We start from the raw sequence: 23,998 nt of genomic DNA on the forward strand, positions 1-23,998 counted from the left end.
ACACATTTTAAGAAGTCGTCCTTATTTACATGTGACAACAGCTAACATGGTCAGAGAGGAAATTCTGTGGGTTTGCCCTTCTCCACCCAGGACAGTTGCAAGCCATGCTGGGAGCTCAGGAGATGATCCCTGGCTGTCCCCCTGGCTCTTGAACATGCTAGCTTGTTGAGAATGGCTCAGGCTCTGCCTAGCCCATCTTCGACGTGGCTGCCTTTTCTCTGCCTCATGTTTCCCAAACTATAATACGCAAACATTGGCCTAGATCTTTAGAAGGAAATCAACAAAAGATAGAATCTATACAAAAGATGAGGCCACCATTTCCCCCCAGGAGCACAAGGCAGGCCAGCAGGGGACTTCCACACAGCTGGGAAGCAGCCACCAGTACCAGGGAGTCCCTACCAGCCTGCAAGGGAGAGCAGAATCCTAACAGTAGGGGGCAGAGCAGAGAGGGGGAACGGAGTTATTTCAGCCAGCAAGCCAGAGACCCCCTTGCTCAGCAATGACTTTCCGAGCCCCCAGCTTCTACAGGAAAACAAGTCTTTTAAGAAGTAGGTAGTTTTGTCTGTCCCAGGTCCCCTTTGTCCAAGCCTTGGCTTGCAGAACGGGGCTCTGTGCTTCAGTTCCAGATTAAAGGTATAACATGGCTAAAGAAGGTAGCAACCAGCCCCAAGGGTCCAAGCCAGAAAAAAAAAAAAAAAAACAGAGGCTGAGCTGGGTACTGGTCACCTGACCCCTCTGTCTGGAGGAGGTGGGTGTCTGTCTGGTCGGCTCTGTGGGTAACAGTCAGAGCTGGGGATAAATGTGTGCAACAGGCTATTACAGTTTGGGGATGTCAACCTGGGAGGTCATCCACCATGTCATTATGTCCAGTGCAGTCACCAAGTGTGCTAGCTTCCTGCAGGGGTGATGTCTCAGTGGCCACACAGCGTCTAGTCCTCTGGCTGCCATCCTTCTAGAGAGAAAAACTGACAAAACACCTTTACCTCTGGGTAGGCAGCAAGTCCAATAAGTCCAGTAAGAAAGTGGTAGGGCCCGGAAGGAGGATTGATTGGAGAGGGCACAAGAGAACTTGTGGAGTGGTGAGAAGCTTTTATTGTTTTAAATGATGATTGCGTAGACACCTGCAATTACTGAAACTTGGTGTAGTGAACATTCAGATCTATGGATTTCATTATATTGCCTCAACTGTTACAGAATAAATCAAATAACTACATGTCCAGCACAGTGTCAGGATGAGGTATACAGCAAGTATACCATATAAATGTTGTTGAACTCTTGAACTTATTCCCCTCCCCCAAGATGAATTCTGAAAATAATGCAATTAAAGAATCAATTTGGGGGTCGGTCGGAGGGATGGCTCAGTGGTTAAAAGCATTGGCTGCGCTTCCAGAGGATCTGGATTTGATTTCCGGCTCATAACTGTTAAATCCAGTCCCAGGGGAACAAACATCCTCTTTGGACCTCCTCAGGTACTGCACACAGGGAGTGTGCAACTACACGTGCAGACAAAACACTCAGATGCATAAAATAAAATTAAAAAATACATTTTGATTTAAAAAGAAACAATGGGAATATTTGGAAATCTGTTTTTTATCACAGTAAAGCACCAAAACTTTTTGAAACCTAGCCTTTCAACCATTTAAAAATGTACAGTTCTGCGACCTTAAGTACTCTCATTTTGCTGGGTAAGAGTCATTGCTATCCATCCCCACACACATTCATCTTTTCCAGACGGAAACTGTAAATCCATTAAACAGTAGCTTCCACCATTCTGTCTCTCTTCCTGGGCATGTGGCTAATTTATGTACCTCCTAGGAGTGGACCCACACAGCACTTGTCCTGGTGTGACTGGTATTTCGCTCATCACACAGGTGAGAGAATTCCCTTCCTTCCCAAGGCTGGATGCTACTCCTCTCTAGGCAGGTACAGCATCTCGTTTGTCCAGTTATCCACTGATGGGCATGGGTTACTTCTGCCTTTGGAAATCATGGATGCTTTTGCGGCTATGAGACACACTGGTGTATGGGACCATGGACCAGCCTCGGCATTGCCTTCTATGTGGTACATGCCCTGAAGTGGAACTCTAGATCATATGGTAATTCTAGGCTTTGTTTTTGTTTTATTTTGAGGAACCATTGTATTCTCCACAGTGGTTGCCCCATTATGCGTTTGTACCAGCAGTGCACGAGGCTTGCATTTTCTCTACATCCTTCCTGACACTTGTTAAGTTCTGGATTTGTTTGTTTGGTAACCATCCTCCTAGTGTGTACCAAGTGACATCTCACTGTGTTTCTGGCTTGCATTCCCCCTCATCATTGAAATGTCAAATGTATTTTTGCGTGGTTAGTGGCCTCTGACTATCTTCTCTGGAGAAATGGGCACTGGAATCCTTAGGTCATCCTTTCATCATATGGTTGGGTCGAAAAAAATTTTCACTGTAGCCAGGAAGTCCTGAGAACAGAATCCTGCCCTCCCTCCTGTCATGCGTGCAGTCTCTAGATAACAATTGTCTCTTCCTCCTCCCTCTTCCCCTGTTCTTGATCCCAGGGGGCACATGGGTCACCTCTAACACAGAAACAAGACAAGGTGGTGAACCGCTTTCCCCATTTCCCAGCCCCAAGGATAACCAAGCGGTCCAGGTGTCTATTCCAGATAGTGAAAGAAAAAAAAAAAGAACGTATCTGGAGACCAGACATTCTGGGAGGTAAACCAAGAATAAAAACAACAACAAGCCCTTGAATTGTGACTGGGTGCCCGCTCACCCCCAGGGCCTCCCCTAGGACTCCTAAAGCCAGCTTGTGTGTGTGTGTGTGTGTGTGTGTGTGTGTGTGTGTGTGTGTGTGTGTTTTCATGCGCAAGTGTGCACATGTGTGTGGTTTCTGCAGAATTGAATTGCAATTTTAAATTCTCAGGTGGGAACCAGAGCAGGGCCAAGGTTTTGGCATGCCCTGATGTCTCATGACTTAGAAACAGAGCTCACCATGGTCTCTCATGGACTGGAAGGGGAGCCCACCATGATGTTTCATGGACTGGAAGGGAAGCCCACCATGGTGTTTCATGGACTGCAAGGAGAGCCCACCCGGAGTAACAGCAAGAGACAAGAAACCCATTACCTTCCTTAGCTAGAACCCAGGGCTGCAAGCCTTCCCTGAGGACACAGTTCACAGTGTGCAGCTGATGTATCTTTATCTCAGCCAGACCACAGCGAGGGGCTGCTTTGGGGACACTGGTCTGCCTGCTTCATTCTTTTCTGTGTCCCAATCCATGGTGCCTGCCAGCTCCACAAGCCAAACCTCCTCTCTCTAGGGAGCTCTGTCTACTGTCCCATCTGACCTCTAAAGCCCGAGCAGACCTAGTCAGACACATGGGGATGGTAAGGAAATGCTCCTCCCTGTCACAAGAGAGGTGGAGACTGTATAGAGAAACAAAAAACAAAAACACGTGACTTCTTCAAACACGGTTTCCAGGAAAATCATTTTTCTCCTCCGGGGGAAAAGGAACTGTTAAATCTTTGAACCATTTCACTGTGGAAAAAGCCAGCTGCCTCACACCGCATGAAGAGATCCACACACTCCTTTTCGACAGCATGCTGCGTGGACTGGTGGATTGAGAGACTCTGGCGTGTCCCTGTGGCACATCGAGGCTTCAGCAAGAGCTAGGCTTCTTTCACAGTTGGAATATTTTTCCAGTTTTGATGATTAAAGCTGGTTGGAACAGCATGAACCAAATAGATTATAGCATTCCACTCACAGAAGGCTCTTCACTTAAAGGACAGGCTGGCTATGATGCTGCACACGGCCTCCTGGTCTAATGAACCCAGCTTCTAAGCGTGGCCCTTGCACTTCCTAAACTCTATGGCCCTTGAATTTCGCTCAGAAAACCTGATTCAGATTCTCTGAGTAAGGTCATCACCCATTTCTTTCTATCACTCTAATAAGCAAATTCAATGACAAAATAATCCATCCTTACCTCGAAAGTTCAAGGCAAGGCATTTTAACAAACTGGCTTCCACATGGAAGTGGGTGGGTACATTACAAGGCTAGGATCCTCGGGGTCCCATTAGAGAAGCCACTGAGCTTGCATATGAAGGCAGTGCATGCGACCTCCTTGCAGTTACAAGAAATGCTAATCATGTGCTGGGCAGGAGCCAACAGGCAGCTGCCCCTGCTAAATTGAGCACTAGTGGATGAGACAGAAGTCAGCCCACCTGTTGTGCCAGTGGTGGACAACTTAGCTTTGATAATAAGGGATCCCAAGCCCCAAGGGTTCGAAAACCCTGCCCATGCTTTGGCAAAGCAAACTACGTCTAGGTTTCTACCCTGTTCTCTACCGCTATCTGTGATGATCAGGTGTCTGGAGGATTTTTTTAATTTTTAAATTTATTTATAAAATGTCTTCATTTTATGTGGATGGGCACTTTGTCTGCATGCATGCCTGGGCACCTTGTATATGTCTGGTGCCCTCAGAGGCCAGAAGAAGAGTTGCATGCCCTGGGACTGGAGTTAAAGACAGTTGTAAGTCACTATGGGGATGCTGAGAATTGAGCCTCTGTTCTCTGGAAGAACAGCTAGTTCTTTTAATCCGTGAGCCATCTTTCTAGGCTCTTTGATTTTTTGTTTTTGTTTTTTGAAGCAGGGGTTTCTCTGTGTAACAGCCCTGGTTGTCCTGGAACTCACTCGGTAGATCAGGGCTGGCCTCAAGCTCAGAGATCCTCCTGCCTCTGCTTCCTGAGTGCTGGGATTAAAGACGTGTGCCACCACTGCCCAGTTTCTCTGTATTTTTTTTTTTTTTTTGTGTGTGTGTGTGTGTGTGTGTGTGTGTGTGTGTGTGTGTGTGTTTGCACACGTTGTGTTCAATTGTGTTCACTGCACTATGCTCACTGGGTGTATGGGGGTGTGTCTGTGCCTCCTCTACCTGATCTCTGTCTTATCTCTGGAGAGTCTCTCACTGATCCCAGAGCTTGCCAGCCCAAATAGCGGCTGTCCCCTCCCCACCCCTTCCCCAGCACCAGGGCACACAGGGTAGCACGCAGCTTTTGACAAGAATACTGAGGATCTGAACTCAGGTCCTCGTTCTTGTGCGGCAAGCCCAAGAACCCACCAAGCCATCTCCCCCGGATTTAGATTTTTGTTTTTATTTCCAATCTGTTAAGAACTGATACGTGGAGTTAGGGATGTGTGGCTCAATGGTCTGGATCACATTTTGCCTACTATGTACAAAGGCTCTAGGTTTGATCCCCTGACATTGGAAAAATCAAACAAACTTGAATGTGGTCCTACTATGCACAGCCAGAACACTGTCCACAACTCTGTGGATGTAAGTTTCACTTTGCTCCCATTGCCCTCTGCCTGCTTCACTGAGAGGAACTATTGACTGTGTTCTTGGCCACCAAAGCAATGTTAAATGCAATCCTAGTTTCTAATAGCTCACTCTCAATTTACCTTGGCACCAACTGTCTGGAAAGACACCGTTGCGGACACCTTTCCACTGGCTTAGAGAGACTGAGCCATGGCAGCAGCTGAACAGACCCCAGGGGTCAGGGCAATACTGCATTCATGAGCCAAGTCTCCTCCCTGGAACATCTCTCAATTTCTAAGTAGACCAGGAATTCTACAGTGTAGCTGACCAGTAAACATCAAGATGTGCCAGGTCAGGCCTGAATCTAATGACAAAGGCACTCCTTTGTCCCTTTAGGACCACAAACTCTACGTGCCCAGGAATAACTGCTTGTTTCCAACCAGCATTGGCATATGCTGGTGCTGTTGTGAGTGCTTTGCAAAGACAAAGAATTCACTAATCCTAAAATATTCAGTCCTTGGATATCCAAGTGAGCACCCCAGGGGCCTCTGACCTCAAGGAACAGGAACCAAAGGCACCAGGTAGACCTAAGCCTCTGATGTGGACTCAACTCAACTCAACTTTTGCTCAACTCAAAAGATAATGGTAATACGTTTATATGTGAAGGTACTTGAAATTACAACAGTAGGTCTCTGTTTCTTTGAGTTTATTTCCCCCTTGAACAGAGAAAATCAACTGGACTTCAACTTCTTACATCACCACCTGTGGTAATTAGTGAGCAATGTGATTAAACATGGGAGGATTTTTATTATACACTAGGCCATTCATAGTCCTTATAGAGGGCATATGGACCGGGATTCTCCTTACTCTATAGGTAGGTAGTTGTGTGCAAATGACAGGCTTGGTATCTCATGCCCATCTCTCATACACAATCTGATCTTGGGACAAACAGCTGCCTCTCTCTCATCTGCAAAATAGCACCAAACATATGAGCAGGGGTCCCTCGGTGGCTAGCTTAAATGGCGATTGTGATCCAGAAGCCAGGGTGTCTAGCTGGCAGGGTTAAGTGAACAGAGAAAAGCGAAAGAGAACAGGAAAATGGTTTCCTTTTTCTCAAACCCAAGCTTCACTCTTCCTGGACAATTGCTAATGTTACTAAACGACCAAAGATAAAGCTGTTAAGTCTCTCATGTAGAGGAAGTCTGTGACTAGCATTTGGTTTTTCCGAAAACAGCCGCAGCAGCATCTTCACGTGCAGAGCGTCTTCGTGTGTGGAGCGTCTTTGTGTGTGGAGCATCTTTGTGTGTGGAGCATCTTCATGTGTGGAGCATCTTCGTGTGTGGAGTATCTTTGTGTGTGGAGTATCTTCATGTGTGGATTATCTTTGTGTGTGGAGCATCTTCATGTGCAGAGCATCATCCCTTCACCCTTCTTCTCAGACTTGGACTTGGATGAAAAGGTCCCTTGATGTACCTTTTATACGCAGAGAAGGGAGAAAGGCAGAGGTGGTGTGCTAACTGGATAGCAATATGAGAGAGGCCTGCCAGCCCAGAGATGGCCAGCTCTTGCAGTGGCCAACCCCAGCACTGCCTGTGTTATGACTTTCTCGAAGGCTTGACCTCAGGTCTGGAAGGAATGCTCCTCTTCTAGTGAGCCTAGTTGCACCTGGGTGGGAATCCTTAGAAGATGGAACAGAGATGGTTCTGTGGTGTGTGCTGGAGGCTCTGTTCACGCCCTTTCCCATCTCACAGAGGAGCACTACAAAGCATGAGGCCAGCAGAGACGCAGATGCAAACACAATGCTATCCTTCTCCCATGGCCTCTGCCTCTGGGATTTGGAGTGTTTTTACTTTTCTTTAAAAAACAATGCTGTTTGTGAAACACTGCAGATTTTAAAATCTGCACAGGGAAGACACTCAGCAAGTGAGCCCGTTTTGAAAGACGACTCTGTGTCGGCTCTCCCGAGTCCCAGATAGATCCAGTTATCACTGGGATGATGCAGTTCCAGGAGAAAATTAGTCTTCAAAGTCTCAAGTCATAAATCCTCCAAGATTCCATTTAGATTACTTAGAATTCATCAACAAGCATATTTAATAGATTTAGGCCCAAATATAGCATCTAAAATTCCACACAATGACAAACTCTGAATGCGTAACTAGACAGTCCACGAGTGAAAAGACAATCCGAAATGTATGCTTTGATATTTATCACCTGATACCTTCTCTGGGGTCGAAATGTGCACAGGCAAAACATTTGCAAGGAGGAATTTCACGCCAGACACTGCACTAACCCTGATATTAAAACGGGGGTAAGTTCAGTTAGCCTTTAGTAGGTCCAGGTAGGTCTAAGTGTATATGTGATTCTCCGCACATTGCTTTTTTTCTCCTTCGTAGATATTTCATTTTACACAGACTCACTTATAGAAATGGGTCCCATCCAAGCCTATGAATGTTGGTCTCATTTGTCTTCTAGGAGTAATGGAAGCAGGTAGACTGGTTAAAAACCAAACCAAACCAAACAAAACAAAAACCCGACAGTGAGTGTTGGGCCAGATGGGGTTAATCTTAAACTCACGTTCCTTCTAATGTTATTACTTACATGAAATATTAATTAGCAAGCGTGAGGCATGGTGGCCCACACCTTTAATCCCAGTAATCATGAGACAGAGGCAAGGAAGATCTCTATGAGTTCAAGGCCAGCCAGTTCTACGCTAGCCAAGGCTACCGAGGGAGACCGGGTGTAAAAAGAAAAGGCTAATGACCATGGATAATGATAAGAAGCTCCTCACACACGAAAGGCAGCACGAACAGGAACAAATACACTAAAACTCTGTGTGTACTATCAGAAATGCACAAGGGGCTGGGAATGTGGTTTAGTTAGTGGAGTGCTTACCTAGTTTGCAAGAAGCCCTGGTTCCATCTTCAGCATTACACACACACACACACACACACACACACACACACACACACACACACACACCACACAGTTGCACGAGAATTAGTAGCTGAAGGTTCTGTGTTCAAATTCAGCGGTATGATGTGGCCGGACATGGCTAGGCCTTGGGGATAGGCCACTTGCTTACCTCTGAGCTTCCCCGTCATTTGTAGAGTGTGGATAATCCCTACTTCATGGGTTTGATGTGAGGATTAGAGATAATATATGTAAAGTACTAAAATATGGTGGGCAGCCCTAACCAGAAGCTATTATTATTTGATTATTGGGGCTTGAGAAAGGTTTGCTGATTGAATAATAGGTAGATTAGCTGACCTCTGAAATCCATGGCAATGCTAAAATTATGATACTAAAAAATGGAATTAAAAGTTCATACATCAAATCCACGAAGGGTATTTTGAACTGTTGGAATTGTGATGCAAATAATCTTATGCTGTTCAGAAGTCATACTATCATATGAGGTTCACAGACTGCAGCATACACACACCCTGATGTATCATTAAAATATTTAGGGTTCATTCCTGGAGGGCTCAGTATACACCCCACTTCAATCATCTCCATGATTTGCATCGTCTCTGAATGGCCATGCTCCAGAGCTCTGCTACATGGAAAGTCTCTTTGTGGAACGGGCTTTAACAGGGTTCCCTCTTCATTTTGAAAAAGAGAATTTTTTTAAGCTAGTTAGTTTCTGCGTGTGTAAATCTTAAAAAAAAATCTAATTCTGTGTGTATGCATGTGCCATGGCATGCTTCTGGGAGGGGTGATTGGCACCAGGAGTCAGTACTATCCTTCCACTATATGGATTTTGCAGCAAGTGCCCTTACCCATTAAGCCATCTCCCTGGACCAAGGGGGTCCCCTCTTTTAGCCCTAGACTGCTACTGTGCTTCCTTCACATTTTCAGGAACAGAGGCCTTGTGAGATGACAGGTCTTCCCAAGGTTGCCCAGAGACTGGACTTCAACTCCCACGTGAAGCCCCTACCACCACCCACTCTGTATTGTCACCAGAATTCAGCCAACCCCTGCCCCTTCCCGCCTGCCCCCTGGGCAAAGCACGAGGGACTGGAGAGACTTCTGAGGGGAACATACACACCAGATAGGAAAAACAAATGTCAGTAATACCTGCTGCGTTTGATATTTGACATTGTTTCGACTGACTGCATTCCTACCAAGTTCTGAAAACCAGAGACCTACATTTGTGAGTGTTAAAGTGGCAGGATGCAGTGGTCTTATCTCTGGGTGTATGCTGTCAAAGAATGTGAAAAGCCTCCTTTCCGAAGATATCTACACAATCAAATTCACGGCAGCATTACTCACAGTAGCCGAGAGGTGGAAACGACCCACATGCTCACCAGAAGACAAACAAAATATACATATGCTTGATGGAATACTAATCAGTCTTCAAAAGGAAGAAAATTCTGACATATGAGACTGCATGGATGAAAAACCCGATCGGATGATGCTAAGTGAAAAAAGCTAATTGGGAAATGATAAATGTCGTATTTCATTTACATGCAGTATTCTGGATGGTCAAGTTTGTAGAGACAACAAAACAGACTGGTGACTGCCCAGCAGAGGGAGAAGAGAATAAACACTGGCATCCAAGGGGCATAGGATTTCCATACCACAAGATGAATAAGTTTCCACAACCCATTGCTCAGTAATGTGAGTAGGAATATCACTATTCTGTTCCCATAAAAATGATGAAGATGGTAAATTCTGTGTTATTGTTTTAAGCCATCATTTTACTAAGTGGCAAAGTATGCGTTTGTGTGTATAAAGGCAAATACATGCCTGTGTGTATTTGTATATATTTATCTCAAATTGCTCCATGATTTAAAGGTTTCAAAACTTCCTACCATCGATGCCAGCAGTAGCCTTTAACGGATGGGGAGCTGTCCTTTTCACCTAAACCGGATCCCTGTCCGGCCCATGCTCCAGGGTTCTTGTTCAGGTGTCTGAGCCGGAGCATGGAGTTCTGGAACCATTTCTGTTTCCCGAAGCTACTCTGCCTCATCGGAGGGGACTCTCCTTTCCCACCCTAAAGGTGGAAATGCCCCCAGAACAATGACGACCATTCTCAGCAGCAACTCTGTTGCAACTTCCAATGATCCACCCTCCTCATTCTAAATTAAAGCTTCAGTTTTCCTGGTTTCAAATGGTTTCCTTGAAGACGGTAGAGTCTGCCTGTCTGACCCCAGGTTTGAGGAGACCAAGGGTGTAGCTGTTGGAGGAAGAAGAGCTTTGGAGTTTGATTTCAGGATGGCTGTGATCCCAGCATTTTTTTTTCTCCTAGATTCTACTGTGGAATTTTGATATACACCTCTACTTATTAACCAAAATTATTATAACCATTTTCTATGGTAAAAAGCCATTGTACATGAAATATCTTGCAGGGATCACACTACCTAACTGTTTAAGCATACTAGAAGAGGACCTTAGATTTTTTTTTTTTTTTTTTGAGCAATAAAAAAGATTCCTCTTCTGCATCAAGTAGAAATAGTTTCCCAGTTTCTGAACATTTGTATTTATGTGCCTTAGCACAAAGGAAGGCCATGGGGGAAGAGGGGCGTATATCTGTCTCATTCTCCAGTGCTCTTTCCCTGTAACCGGTTTGGCTTCGTTCACAGCCGGCAAAGGCTGGATTTCTCATTCGTGGTGTTTCTTACTCCTCCTACCCCCAAGTAGGCGCTTAGTTGACTGATTATAGAATCATAAGGTTGGCTATAATTCCATTTCTCCTTCTGACTTTGAACTTAAGTGTTCCAATTACTTTGCCCGATCCTAATAAGTCAGTAGCGTGCAAATGCTTGCCTTGATAGTTCTGAAATATACAGGGCTGTGATTAGCATGGGATTGCATCATTAGAAAGCAAAGTTGAAAGCGGATGAGCAAAATCATCGCTTGCAGTGAAGTAAAACTGCCTGCTCCGAGGACTTACAATGTTACTGTGATCCTAGAGACACTTGGCACTATGACTAAATATATATTAGATTTGGGGGGGAAAAATCCTCTGATGTTCCGGAACCTTCTGGCTTTATCCATTACTGGAAGCGAAAAGATCTTACAGAAGGACAAGCCCACTCTAATACACAGCTTTGATGGCTCTTCAAGTCCAATAGAGCTAAAGACACAAAAGAATCCTCATACCACAAAAGGAGGAGGAGGAATGGGAAAAGAGGGTAAGAAGGAGAAGGAAAGGGAGAGAAGGGTATGAAGGAAAAACTTTAGTCAATCCAGTTAGAATAAAACTGACGTCTAGTCATAGGTTAGAAAGCTTTATAGTAAGCCTGTGGGGGAAAAGAAAAACTCTCTCTCTCTCTCTCTCTCTCTCTCTCTCTCTCTCTCTCTCTCACACACACACACACACACACACACACACACACACACACGTAACAAATGAGACACTGAAAAGCTACATCAGCACTGATGGTGTTATCTGAATTAACTTCTTTATCTCTCTGTGTTCCTGGGAATCACGTAAACTTTTTTGAAAACTATGTAAGGGAGACAGGGGCATGCTTCCCATTAGGAGTGAGCTGCAGCCAAATCAAATGATACATGGGAGAGGGGAAAGATGTTACTGCTGAAATCGATGCCAAAGATTTATAAGGTTGATTAAGTAAACAAAACCAGAGTGGGTCACCATGGAAATGCATGAATATTGAAACAGGCGAGATTTGAATAGACTAATGATATGCCTCATAGACTGACAGTGTTGGTAACAAGTGTGACGGTCCATCTACACCAACATCTACACTTCTCACTTGTTTATTCCTAGGAAACAGGAGCTGGATTTAATGATTCCTTTAGTAATAATAGCTTACGAGCAAAATATGTCTTCCAATCTTAAAAGAATATGGACTCCATTCTCATCTACTAAAAAGAAAGAAAAAAGAATTAAAAAAAAAAAAAAAAGAAAACCCAAAATGGCTTTATGCATTTGTGTTCTGGATGTGAGGAGCCCCAGTTAGCAGAAGTCATTCTCTTGTGTTCTTGGTAGTCTTTGTTCTAATAAACCCCTCACAAAACTGAATTCTGGTGTGGCTTATCTCCCACACCGAGTATGTGGAGTGTGACCACCATTCATTAGAAACATAACTTAAGAGACCCAACATTAGATCCCTACCCCCACCACATACAGAAAAAAAAAAAAAAACCCAATAATCTATTTGTTTCCATGGCTACCATAGGATGCTTTATTTCAGTAAAACTCTTAGGTATTTCGTTTGGATGGTTGCTTGCAAATGAAAGTTGAAGACCTATTCATTTCCACAACTATAGCGGAAATGGGAAGACTGGACCAAAGACAATGTTTTTCTTAATCGTGGACTAATAAGATCCTTGTGCAGAAAAGTTATTAAAATTGGCTAAATGCATCAGCCCATAAGCCAAGTTAAACATTATTAAATTCCTATAGGATTTAAGGGCACACATGCTACTGATTTCCTGATTTGTAGCAAGGTGATAAATCTAATGCACTACAGAACAATATATAGTACCATAGACATTGTGAGCCACGCTCATGTAGGAACATGCAGACTGAGTATGCATGCCTGACAACCAACCCTTAAATTATTATGTTTACCAGATACGTTTTCTCCAAGTGTCAGGATGAACAATCTGTACAGTTGTTCAACGCGCCCCCCACCCCCGCCAGTGAAAAATAATTAAAAAGTTAGCTCTCCATCTCCCCCCTTAATTTAAATTTAAAAAGTCAGGAATGAGGTGGGCTAATTAAACGTGCTGTCATTCAGCCCGAACGGAAAAGAATTTCTCAAATCTGCCCTCCCCGGGCTGAGTTAGCAGTAAGACCCACACCGCAGGGGAGAAACTCCGTAGTGACTAGACAAATGGCTTTAAAGAAAATGAAATGAGGATAAATACAGCTGTAACCAGGACAGATCTGTCTCTGCAACTGGAGTCCGAATCCTAGCGTTGCTCAGCTGAGGAGGGGCTGGAGCCTGCCGCGGCGGAGGAGCCTGCATGTCCCAGAGCTGAGGAGCGGAAGTTTCTCCGGCAGCCGCAGCCCGGCGTCCTCCACGTCTAGTCCCTCTGGCGAAGAGGTCTCGCCTAATGCTACATAAATATCTGCGTTCACGATTCGCCCCGGGCGCGCCGCGTTGCAAGCACCATGGGGAGAGAGGATACGCTTCGCAGAGCCGTGCGTGTGGCAGCAGCGGCTGCTCCTCACCCATCATCATCCCTGGGGACCCACCGGAGATCTGTCAACTGACCGCCACTGCCTTTCGGTTCCAGAGGCCAGCGATGAGAGAGAACGTGCTTCTCGGCAGGCGGACCCAGGCATCCAAGACTCACGCTTTGCAGTCGCCGGCTCCTCTGAGAACAGCCGCAGGCAGGCAGTGCGTCTCCTCCGCCTTCCCCCAGGCAATGCACATCGAACCTGCCCCGGGAACAGCCTCGGACCGAAACTGGGCTCTGGGCTCCGCGATCTGGGTTGGAGCGAGCACGCCTCTCTCCCCTGGGGCCTGGGGCTGACACTGCCCAGCGCGGGCACCCGCGCACGGCAGCAGATATAACCCTACAAGCTTTCGGCCAGCTCCAGGCCACGGAGACCCGGACGTGAGCCCGCGGCCAGCCCGCACCGCCCGTGGCAGTCCGGGCGCACGGCCACACTCCCACCTACGTGTCTCCTGGTCCACTATCCCACACATAAACAACCCCTCCCCACTCGCCACCACCTCCCCGCCCTTCGCCTCCCCGAAGCTGTCCTCCCACCTCCAACCCCCGCTGGAAACCACAAGGTGTCAGGGAAGGAACCGGAGGTCACCACACGGTCTGTGTGGGTTCCATCCAGATGATTTTCAAGCTCTTCTACCTCGAAAGTTACTTGGGATCCGGTGAAGAAACCTGGTCCCCAAATGCTGGATCTGAGAACGGCGAGGGGCAGAACCCATCACCTAGCTTCCCTTGGCACACAGGCGCTCACCTCCCCAACACGCAGGGCACACGGCCGCCCTGGGGACCAGCTCTCCAGTGCTTCCTGGGCACCCCCACCCCACCCCCAGCACTGCTGGGGCCCTGGGCCGCGCAGGGGGAGGTGGCCAGGAGAGGGACGCACACGGCCGGGCCCGGCCCAGCGCTACCCAGCTCCGGTGTCATATTCGCTTCCAGCACCTCCGACCACCGCGACAGTCCCCCCAAGGCATTCCCTACATAACACACCCGGGGGCAGGAAGTTTTTTTCCCCCCTTTTTTTTCCATCCCCAGAGCAGCGCAGGCGCAAGGGCTTCTCTGCAGGCTTGTGAGTCTAGACGCGGGAGGCTTCAGCTCCAGCCGCCACCACTGCTAGAGCCGAGCCCAGCGATGCGGGCTCCGGGCCCGGCTCCCAAGTCCTGCCTGGCCCAGTAGCTACCAGGACCCTGGGATCCCTCCAATCCCCGCTCCGCATCCTAAGAGCCCCAACCTGACCCGGCTCTTCTTACCTGCGGCCGCGCCGCTCCGGCCCCGGCCCGACGCGCAGAGAGCCCAGGGTCGCCGATGGGTGCAGGAGGGCTGATGGATAGGGGACGGCGCCGGCGGGTAGCGGTAGCTGGGGCCGCTCGCGTCCTGGCCGGGAGAAACGGATCCAGGTCCACCTCCTCGCGTTCCTGCTCTCCGCCTTCTCCCCCTTTCCCTCCTCCTCCCCCGCCGCCGCCGCCTCCCGGCAGCCCAGGGAGGATGCCCGGGAGAGGGAAGTCAGTCCTTCTGCCTGTCAGCCTGCGCGGCTATGCGCGGTGCGGCGCGGCTCTCATCGAGGCGGCGGCGGCGGCGGCGGCTCCGGCAGCATCGCCCCCGCCCTCTCCCCGCAGCCGCGGCGGCCGCGGGGCTGGGGCTGGCTCCGGGCTCGGGGCTCGGGCTCCGGGCGGGGGCTGAGCTCAGGCTCGGCGATGGCCGGGGCTGCGGACGTGCGCTGCGGAGCCGAGGCCGGGGCTGGAGCTGCGGCTAGATCGGCGGTGGCAGGGACAGCGGCGACGGCGGCGGCGGCGCGGGGGTTGGCGCGGCCGCGGCGCGGGGACCATGCTCCCTTCTGGCTCGCTCCTCTCCGGGTACCGTCTGCTTTAGCTGCGAGGGAGGCGGGCTTCGGCGCGCAGCCAGGGGCGGGCGGAGCCAATCACCGGCGCCCGAGTAGGCGGGGGCAGAGGGTGGGGGAGGCGGGGCGCCCCCGGCCCGGCTCAGCGCTCGGCTCCCGGGGCCCCAGGGATCCCCGGCAGCAGCGCGCCGGGCCCCCGGCTCAGTGCCAGCGGGTGTGTCCATCGTCGGTCCGCCGCCCCCGCCCCCTGCGGTGACTCCCGGCTCGCCCGGCTCCGTGGCCGCGCCCCGCAGACTCACGGCGCGTGGCCGGGCTGGCTGGGCCGTGGCCTCCGGGTTCCGAGAGCCCAGGGTTGAAGGGTCCGGACTGAAGGGAGCTTCCCTCCTGCTCTCAACACCTGAGGAAACTGGTGGAAAGTTTGAGAAAGAGAAGTGCAATCGTCTTTCCGCTTCCGCCCTCCCTATGACACTCCGGCCACGGGAAGGAGCAGGAAATGTCCACATCTGCGAAGGACCACCGCGAGCCACCGCCAATCCTGTCTCCTTGCATCGGCCCTGACTCCTGAACCCATGAGAACTTTCCTGTTTTCACAGACCTCCCTGGGCTGTTCAGACCACACAGGCCTGTCCGACTACTCTGACACTCCAGATGCAGCAGCACCCACCCACCCAGCCCTCCCAAGGTCCCTCTCCCTTTGCAGGCTGTGTACGCAGACCCTAACTGCAACACTCAAAGGAAACTTTGGCTGGAGACCTGTGGCTACCCGGTGTGGGCTTTTTCATCTCGCCAGAACACTTCTTTTCTGTGCCTGTCTTCCTTGGCTTGCTAACTCTGCAGGTCTGTTTCTTATTCCCAGCCACCCCTGGCCCCCCTCACCTGTTTTGAGATTCAGAGGAAAAGCCTGTGACTCCCCTCCATCCTCCAGGCCAGTCTGAAGGTTATGGTCAGTGGTTCATGGTCCCCCTCTTCATTTCTCTCCACCCATAACACCCTTCTCCCCTGCTTCCGGGAAAATGCTCTGAGGCCTAAGGTCTGGTTAGAAATTGGGGGTGAGTGCCTGTAATGGGGAAGGGGCATTGCTGGTTCTTAGGACCCTGGAGGCTTTGCCAGGGTCCACTCCTGTCTACCGGGGAAGACTGAGGGCTTACCTGTGGTCCTTCCTCTCAGCAGCCTCCTATGATGTCAAATCCATACCTCTGCTGTCTTGGCTGTAAACTCAGTTGCAGGGGTTGTGTATTCTTTAATATCTTGTAGGAAGCACAGTAGAGTGTCATGGCTGATAAATAATAAATAATAATCATCTACTGAGGATAGCAGGAGAATTGTCAGGAAGAAGAAGGAGGACACCAGGGAGATGGCCCATGGGTGTTAGAGTAACTGCATTTCCTGGAATAAACATCAGAGGAAGTTTTGGTGTGTGAAGGTCTGAAAGGCTGGGTGGGGAGGGGGGGATGCAGAATGACCGCATCCCAGAGCTGTCCACCCCCATGACAGGACATCCGGGACAGCTAGTGTGTCAGTAAGGCAGTGACAGAGGGTCTTCAAAGGGAGACAGGGTGGGAGCTGAGGGGAAAACAGGTGTTAGAGGTCCTCAAACCTGAAGGTGAACGATCGGTCTGGTTTGAATACTAAGGAAGTTGGTGTGATGGTGAATGAGGGGCTGGAAGAGTGTATGTAGATAGCGGGGGGGGTGGGGAAGAGAGGCTGGGTCACTTGGGATTTAAAACAGATGCACAGACAATATCCCAAGCAACTCAATGCAAAGGGAAGGAGAACGAAGCCACGGGCATGCCAGTTCTGTGGGAAAGCCATCCTCTGAGATGATCTGTGCGTGCAAACCAATAGTGAGCTGTGCAGGGCTGCGTTCTGAGCACTTTCCCGTGTAGCAGCTGTGGGTGTTACAGAATGTGGCCAAGGCTTGTAGGGTCTGAAATAGGTTAAAATCTGGCATTTTGGACATGTGTAGTTTCCGACCAATCGTTTTGAACGATCCTCGAGTGAATGAAGAAACAGTCCACTCCAGGAATCCTTCCTGGGCTCTCTTTAGGTGAGACTAGAAGAAAATTCTCCCAGTTGCCTTGCTGAGCATTATCATGAGCATTATTATAATGCTCAGCAATATCAGAGAAGAGAGGCAGACCTGAGCAATGCCGAGGGTGCAGGGTCTGGAGTGTTGTAAAATCTCCAGATTAGAAGCTTGATAACTGCTCACAAGGGGGCTGGGGGTCAAAATGTGTGTGTGGGGGGGGGTGAGCTGTACGGATTAGAATCACAGAGGGTGTGTCCCCTACTCCCCTCACCCTTCCCTCCTTACATCTGAGCCTGAATGCAAATCAGATCTTGAGAGAGCACATTTTCTTTTGTGGAATTATGTCTAGCTATGAGCTATTTGCTGTGACGCTTGCTGTTTGTACAAAGGTCTGCCCGTGTGCTGGTTTAGTTCTTCTTTGTTGTTGTTGACTTGACTCAAGCTAGACATTTGGTAAGAAGGAACCTGGAGTGAGAAAATACTTCCACCTACTTGACCAGTAGGAAAGACTGTGGCTTGTCACATGTGGCAGGGTCAGAGACCCTAGAGAGTTCAGGAGAGGCTATTGGTTAATGTGCAGCCTCACTTACAGTGGAGACCCACACAGGATATGTGAAATGCCAGAACCACGGGTCAACCACCAAGGACAGTGGCATGTGTGGAGCAGACTGGCTTAAAGCCTAGGAGAGAAGCTATGTTTGCTTTTGGGTGGCAGAGCTGGAGAGGTGGGTCTACCCAAGTCGTTTGGAACCCAGAAGGTTTGTGGGTTTAAGATGTTGGACACTGTGTTATTTACAGTGTTGGAGTTTGACATTGCTTTGCTTTAATTGTTACTGTGCCCTGATCTTCCTTCTTGGAGTAAAAAGGTCTTTAAAGATGTTTGTTTGTTTATTTGTCTATTTATTTTATAGGAATCTACACTTGAGAGGCTGTGGACTTCAAAAGATAACTTGGACTTTTAAAATATTGAAAAGTAAAAAAAAATGGTTATACTGAGTTTTACATTATGATATGAACAGGAGATCTTAGGCTAAATCAAAGAAAAGGTTATTGGTTTAATAGTGATGTGTTTGTGTTTCAGATTGACAAGAGATCAATTGTGATTTTTGCTTATGTTTTTGTTTTTGTTTTTTTCCAACTTGACACAAGCCAGAGTCATTTGGAAAGAAGAACCCTTAACTGAGAAAATGCCTCCATAAGATGGGCCAGTAGGCAAATCTGTGGTGCACGTTCTTGATTAATAATTAATGTGGGTGGGCCCAGCCCATTGTGGGTGATGCTATCCTTGGGCAGGTGGTCCTGGGTTCTATAAGAAAGCAGTCTGAATAAGCCATGGAGAGCAAGCCAGTAAGCAGCATTCCTACATGGTCTTTTCAGTTTCTCCCTCTAGGTTCCCACCTTGAGTTCTTGTTCTGACTCCCCTTCCTGATTGACTGTAAGATGAAATAAACCCTTTCCTCCCCAAGGTGCTTTTGGCGGTGGTGTTTATCACACCAACAGACAGTAGACTAGGAGTACTCATGAGCTCCATTTCATCTGGATCGTGGTAGTTCATTCCTCCATTCCCACTGCACCCAGGGCCTTGGGTCCATGTTGTGTGAGGGATCTCTCACCTGCTTTCATAGCTCTCACTTGTGTCTTGATCTCTTCCGGGTTGTTCACTCCCTTGTTTTGTGCGCCCTGGGACAAGCCCCACATTTGGCATGGATCTCTCTGCTTGGTACTTGGGAATTGGCCATAGTTGAAGATTTCTCCATTGTGGGGTACATTCCCATAGCCAGCCCTTTTCCTGTGCTGAGTCACAAGTTGGCTTCTAGGATCAGGATTAATATGCATTCATCAAGTGGGTGGTTTAGGAAAGAATGGGCCCACAATACACAGGGACGTGCATTGGAACATTAATTTCCTCCTCAGAGCGTGTGGCATTCTTTCTGCAGCCAAGCAGACAAGGGCTTTGTGCTGGAAAGTCCCTGCTCTTACCTGTAGGAAGCCACCATCAGGATGGCCAGGGAGTCACATATATCTTCTGTGCCAGGATGGGCTTCTCCCTTTATTTGTGTCTATAGCAACAACCTCAGCAGCATACTCACTTACTCGGCGGCTACTGCGTGCCGAGCACCATACCTTGTCAGACATCACAGCTACCTGTGGAACTGATATTAATCGACTACCTAAGTCCAGGGAGGGTACGCTGAGCTCCTGCAGTCACCCAGTGAGCAGGTAACAGAACTGGAATTTCAGTGTGCTGACTTCCAAAGCCACGGTTTTTGTTTTTCCACTTCACTGAAAACACCAGTGCAACGTCTTTCGCGGGTAGCCCAGCATCTTCCCCTTGTGGTGGACACTGTGGATGCGGATTTATGCCTTTACTCATAGTCAGTGCTGAACCCAGAACTAGAAACAGTTTTACACTACAGAGCACTCATGTAGACGAGGGGCAAGCGTCTCTTTGATTAGTGAATGCATGGGTTCCTGGGAAGAGTGGAAGCTTCGTCCGAACCCTCAGGTTTGACAAGACATCTGTCTCCAGCAATACAGCGGATATAAACAGAGCAGCTGCCAGGCTCTGCTGGCTGAGCTTGTGCTTCTATTGCAGACCTGTTTTTCTAATATAGTGCTCCACTAAAACCACCCCTATTTGGCACCCAAAGCATGAATAAATCCAGCCCAACCAACTGTTCTTCCAGTGGCTAAATCAGCCTATAAAAATCTGTGTGGCACCTACTGTGTGTCCTGCGATCCAACCCCATACCATTGACAGAGACAGGAAGTAAGTCCCAGTTGCTGAAGTGTTCCTGGGGCCACCTTCCTCTGTGATGGGTCACATGTCAAACATTTACTCTGGGGACTATTTAACTGCATACGATTGTTATCATTTCACCCTGCTTATTCCCCGCAAAGGGATTAAGGCGACTAAATAACATTTTTGAATTGTTCTCGACAAGGATTAAAATAACAACAGCATTAGCAAGAAATATCACTTACTGTTCAGATGTGGGGGAGGGTCTCCAGATGGGAAAGGTGGGGGTCACAGATATCCCCAAGAGCAAGGCTGGTCAGGATGGTTTCTTGGAATGGGCAAGTTCTAGTAGATCTGGGGTAGTTGGAGGTGTTAGATTAAGGAACTCATTCTGAAGACAGTTTCTGAAGCATAACACATTGCTAAAAGCTATTGGGGGAGGGGTGAAAATGAAAGTATAATTCCTCTGTGCCTAAATCAGTGAAATATTATATTCTAAGGCTCAGAACGGCGCTGATGCTGTCTTTTTTTGGGGAGGGTTCTTAATGGCAAGAATTCAGCACCGTTTTTAGTACCACTTGATTGCAGGTGGCAGGGGCGCTAATTAAACAGAGCCCCTAACAATTTTCCTGGGTGGCTCTGACTCCCAGACTGGCAGGAGACGTAGTCTGTGTGTTCCTGGGATCAGCTTCTCTCCCCATTGATGCCGTGACGCATCCACGCAGGGGAGGGTGTGGTAGTGGAGGGACGCTGCCCAGAACATAGTTATTGGCTAATGAATTATTTATAACGATCAAGCTTCAACTTTACTTTTCAATGTTTAAGAAGAGGCCAGTGTTTATGAGAGAGTATAAAAATAAAACCCAAATGATGGGTAGGATCTGGGAAGGGGAGTTTAATTGCATTTTGGAGGATTCTTTGACTCACTGAAGCCTGTTCAGTACGGATAAAATTCAGGAGTCTTTTGAGAGAGGTTTGAGCCCCGATGGCTCCTGACATTTCTGAGCTGTTTTTAAGAATAAAGAGGCAATGAGCTTGCCTGACCCCTGCTGTGTTCCGGAGTCCATTGATGTCACTGTTTGTCAACTCCCTCTGGGTTTTTGGCAGGGCTGAAGGCTGGGATCATGTCATGATGGTCATTCTGAAGCCCAGAATTAGACCAGAGGCGGAACAGTGGCCTCTTATATAGAACAGGGACCCAGATTGTTCCTGTTCTACTTATCCATTTATTTATTACTCTTTGACAATTTAATACATGCGTATAGTATGATTCGGTCATTTTTACCTTTCATTCCCCTTTCTCACTCCCTTCCATTCCCATTCCTTCTTTTCAAGTCTTCCTCCCCCCCCACGTCGTTTGTTTGTTTGTTTGTTTGTTTTGATTTTAGTGACCCTGCTGGGTTTAATTAGGGTTGTTTGCAAGAGCGTGGGTGGGAGGTTGTTTACTGGAGCATGGCTAACTAAGCAGCAGGGACAGCACTGAAGAAAATGACTCACCCACCCCCCAGTAACCATTAATTGCCAATTCTGGGCGCTGTAGGGCCTTCCCCCACCCATTCGGGAGTGTTGATGGGCCCCATCTTGTGTGGGTCTTGTGCAGGTAACCACAGCAGCTGGGAATTATCAATACAATGGTTATGTCATGTCAGATGACAGAGTTCATGCCACTCTTTCCCATTCTTGTTGTCTTTTTGCTTTCTTTATTCAATAAATAAAGCGGCAGTTCTCAACCTTCCTAATGGTGAGACCCTTTAATACAGTTCCTCATGCTGTGGGGGACCCCTCCCCCCCACATACCATAAAATTATTTTCAATGCTACTGTTGTGAATTGTAATGTTAATATCTGACATGCGACCCCTCTGGAAGGGTCATGACCCACAGGTTGAGAAGTAGGGCTTTAGTGCCATGTTCCCTGGTCTTCACTAGGATTCAGGCTGTCTGATTGTAGGCAACAGTCTCTATGTGCTTTGGAGGAATAAGAGGCAGAGGCAAGGGGATCTTAGTCTGGAGCTTTAGGCAGCAAATCTCGTTTCTCTCAGCCATTTAAGGAACAGAGCCCTGGCCAAGGCTTTGTCTAAGGAGTTTCTGTTTGCACTCCCAAAGCGGAGCTATCCTGTGGCGTATATACTAGTCACAGGCAGTCCTTCCTCCAGGGAGTGCATCCTTTATTTTCTCTACAAATGGAAAGCCTGAGAATGAGGTGCCTAGCAGTCAACGGAGTTTGAGATCCATCTGAGTTTGCAGTGTCGAACGTCTCATGGTTTCAGCTGCTTGGGGAGCCTTTGGAATATGTAAATTTTCACTTCCTCTTCATCTTGTTCTCTATTTCTGAAGCTGTGCCATGCACTTCCTGTACACAGGAACCCGGGAGGAAGAATTCCTGAGCCCACGGCCCGTGGAAAGGTGAACGTCAACAACATTGGGCAGAAGCTCCATCCACTCTTGAAGCGAGGGAGGCAGAGGTGAGGAAAGAGATGACTTATTTAGCTACAATAAAGGCCATTGAGTGTCCACTGCATCTTACCAAGTATCCGAAAAGAGCCCCAGGTCTGTGATCCAAGCCACCATCTGGTCCAAGAGTACCTTGCGGTAAGAAAACTTGAGATGCGAATTCTAAATGATGAAGCTGAAGACTCCGCCAGCTTGCGTTCCCAAGAGGACGCATGGGCTCCCTTCCTAAGGGAGCTTTTCTCTTGGATGCTTAATCAGTGGCTGTTTTACTGAAAATTCCACGCACGTACAGCTGCTCAGAAACACATTATTTTTATTTATTTAAGACTTATCACTTACCGACTTCTGAGAGGTCCGAAGCAACTCATAGGTTAAAACACACAGTGGAAGGAGGTCTTCAAGAGTGAATCAGAGGAGATGATGCCTAAAGAGAAAGAGATGGGGGAAAAGCCTCAAGCCAAAATATGAAAAGCACTGCAATTAGACTGTATGGAGAAAACAGGGCAGCGGTACCACATCATCTGATTATACAAAGGAAGGTGCATTTTTTTTTTTAAATCATAGCATAAAATGTTCTGAGTGGAAACTGCTTAAACATGATGCTATTGTCACTGGAAGAATGGAGTATTCTTGAGATTAAAAGGTTTCAGCCCTAGCATTTGGGGGAAAAAAAAGGTGTCATGCTACCACAGCCCTATCTACGTTCATGCACTTCATGACTCTAGAAGCTTTGAACAATATTTATGAGAGGATTTTTATCAATAGACCCTAATCCTTTTTAAGTTGTTTTGTTGCAGATTCAGGGCAAATGAGATTCATTTCTTGCAGACAGTTGTGCATCTTCCTAGACAGCAGTATCTTCCTACCTTCTTACTGGCCTCCAAGCCCTCAAAAATGTCAATGTAGTTTCAGACAATTTCAAGATTATCTTAAGAGTTCTGGATGATATAAAAGTTTGGTAGAAACAATTAGAATTTAAACCTGAAAATAGTTTGGAATTAGACCAACTTGGACATTAGGCTCAAAAACTGAATATTGTTTGGGACCTGGGATCTTTGTACAACAATCCACAGGATAAATTCAGTTCAACAGAACTTAAGATTTCAAAATGGTGGCAGCTAGAATCTCATAATTATGGTCAAGACTGTTGTTATTGGAAATAAAGAATGCCATGTGGTAGTACATGTGTATGTGTTGTTCAAAGGCAGCAGACCTGTGAGTTCAGGTGAAAGAATGTAAAATAAAGATGTACCAATGATGAAAATGCCAATAATAGCCGACATTCATTTATTACTTACTGTATATCAGACACTGTTCAAAACTCGTTTTTCCTTCTTTCTTTTTAAATGTTAAATTGTTTTTCTTAACCCTTACATCAAAAGATGTAGAAATCAATGAACCCCGAGTGTAAAATTTTCAGTGCTGACACAGAGAGAAGGCAGATAGCCTGCCATTACCAGAGAGTCTGAGCCATCCAGCAAGTGGAGAGCATGG

The 23,998-nt window shown here is 47.6% G+C and overlaps 3 protein-coding genes across 4 annotated transcripts in view; 1 reads left to right on the forward strand and 2 right to left on the reverse strand.

Moving 5' to 3' along the window:
• Klhl29 (kelch like family member 29) overlaps window positions 1–15,497 on the reverse strand; it is a 307,924-nt gene extending 292,427 nt beyond the window's left edge. For both annotated transcript variants that reach the window (XM_036170647.1, XM_036170646.1), the window contains exon 1: window positions 14,697–15,497. The gene's annotated coding sequence lies outside the window, so the exon portion shown is untranslated. The remainder of the gene's footprint in view (window positions 1–14,696) is intronic.
• LOC118571505 lies at window positions 13,441–14,373 on the reverse strand. The gene is made up of 3 exons (XM_036170519.1): window positions 14,201–14,373; window positions 13,570–14,001; window positions 13,441–13,456 (listed from the first exon to the last, which is right to left on the reverse strand). The coding sequence occupies exons 1-3, from the start codon at window positions 14,371–14,373 to the stop codon at window positions 13,441–13,443; spliced, it is 621 nt and encodes a 206-aa protein (XP_036026412.1).
• Window positions 14,578–23,750, forward strand: LOC118571506 (protein SOGA3-like). The gene is made up of 3 exons (XM_036170520.1): window positions 14,578–14,583; window positions 14,778–16,120; window positions 22,388–23,750. The coding sequence occupies exons 1-2, from the start codon at window positions 14,578–14,580 to the stop codon at window positions 15,537–15,539; spliced, it is 768 nt and encodes a 255-aa protein (XP_036026413.1). The 3' UTR covers window positions 15,540–16,120; window positions 22,388–23,750.
• The last annotated feature ends 248 nt before the right edge of the window (window positions 23,751–23,998 follow it).

Source organism: Onychomys torridus, chromosome 21, assembly GCF_903995425.1.
Source record: "Onychomys torridus chromosome 21, mOncTor1.1, whole genome shotgun sequence".
Lineage (NCBI taxonomy): Eukaryota > Metazoa > Chordata > Mammalia > Rodentia > Cricetidae > Onychomys > Onychomys torridus.

What these genes read in the sequence shown, in the direction of transcription:
- LOC118571505 (XM_036170519.1), bottom strand. Translation starts at nt 14,373, where the DNA reads ATGACACCGGAGCTGGGTAGCGCTGGGCCGGGCCCGGCCGTGTGCGTC. An exon ending in GTGCCCTGCGTGTTGGGGAG is followed by an intron (nt 14,002 to 14,200) that starts GTGAGCGCCTGT and finishes TGTGGTTTCCAG; the next exon opens with CGGGGGTTGGAGGTGGGAGG.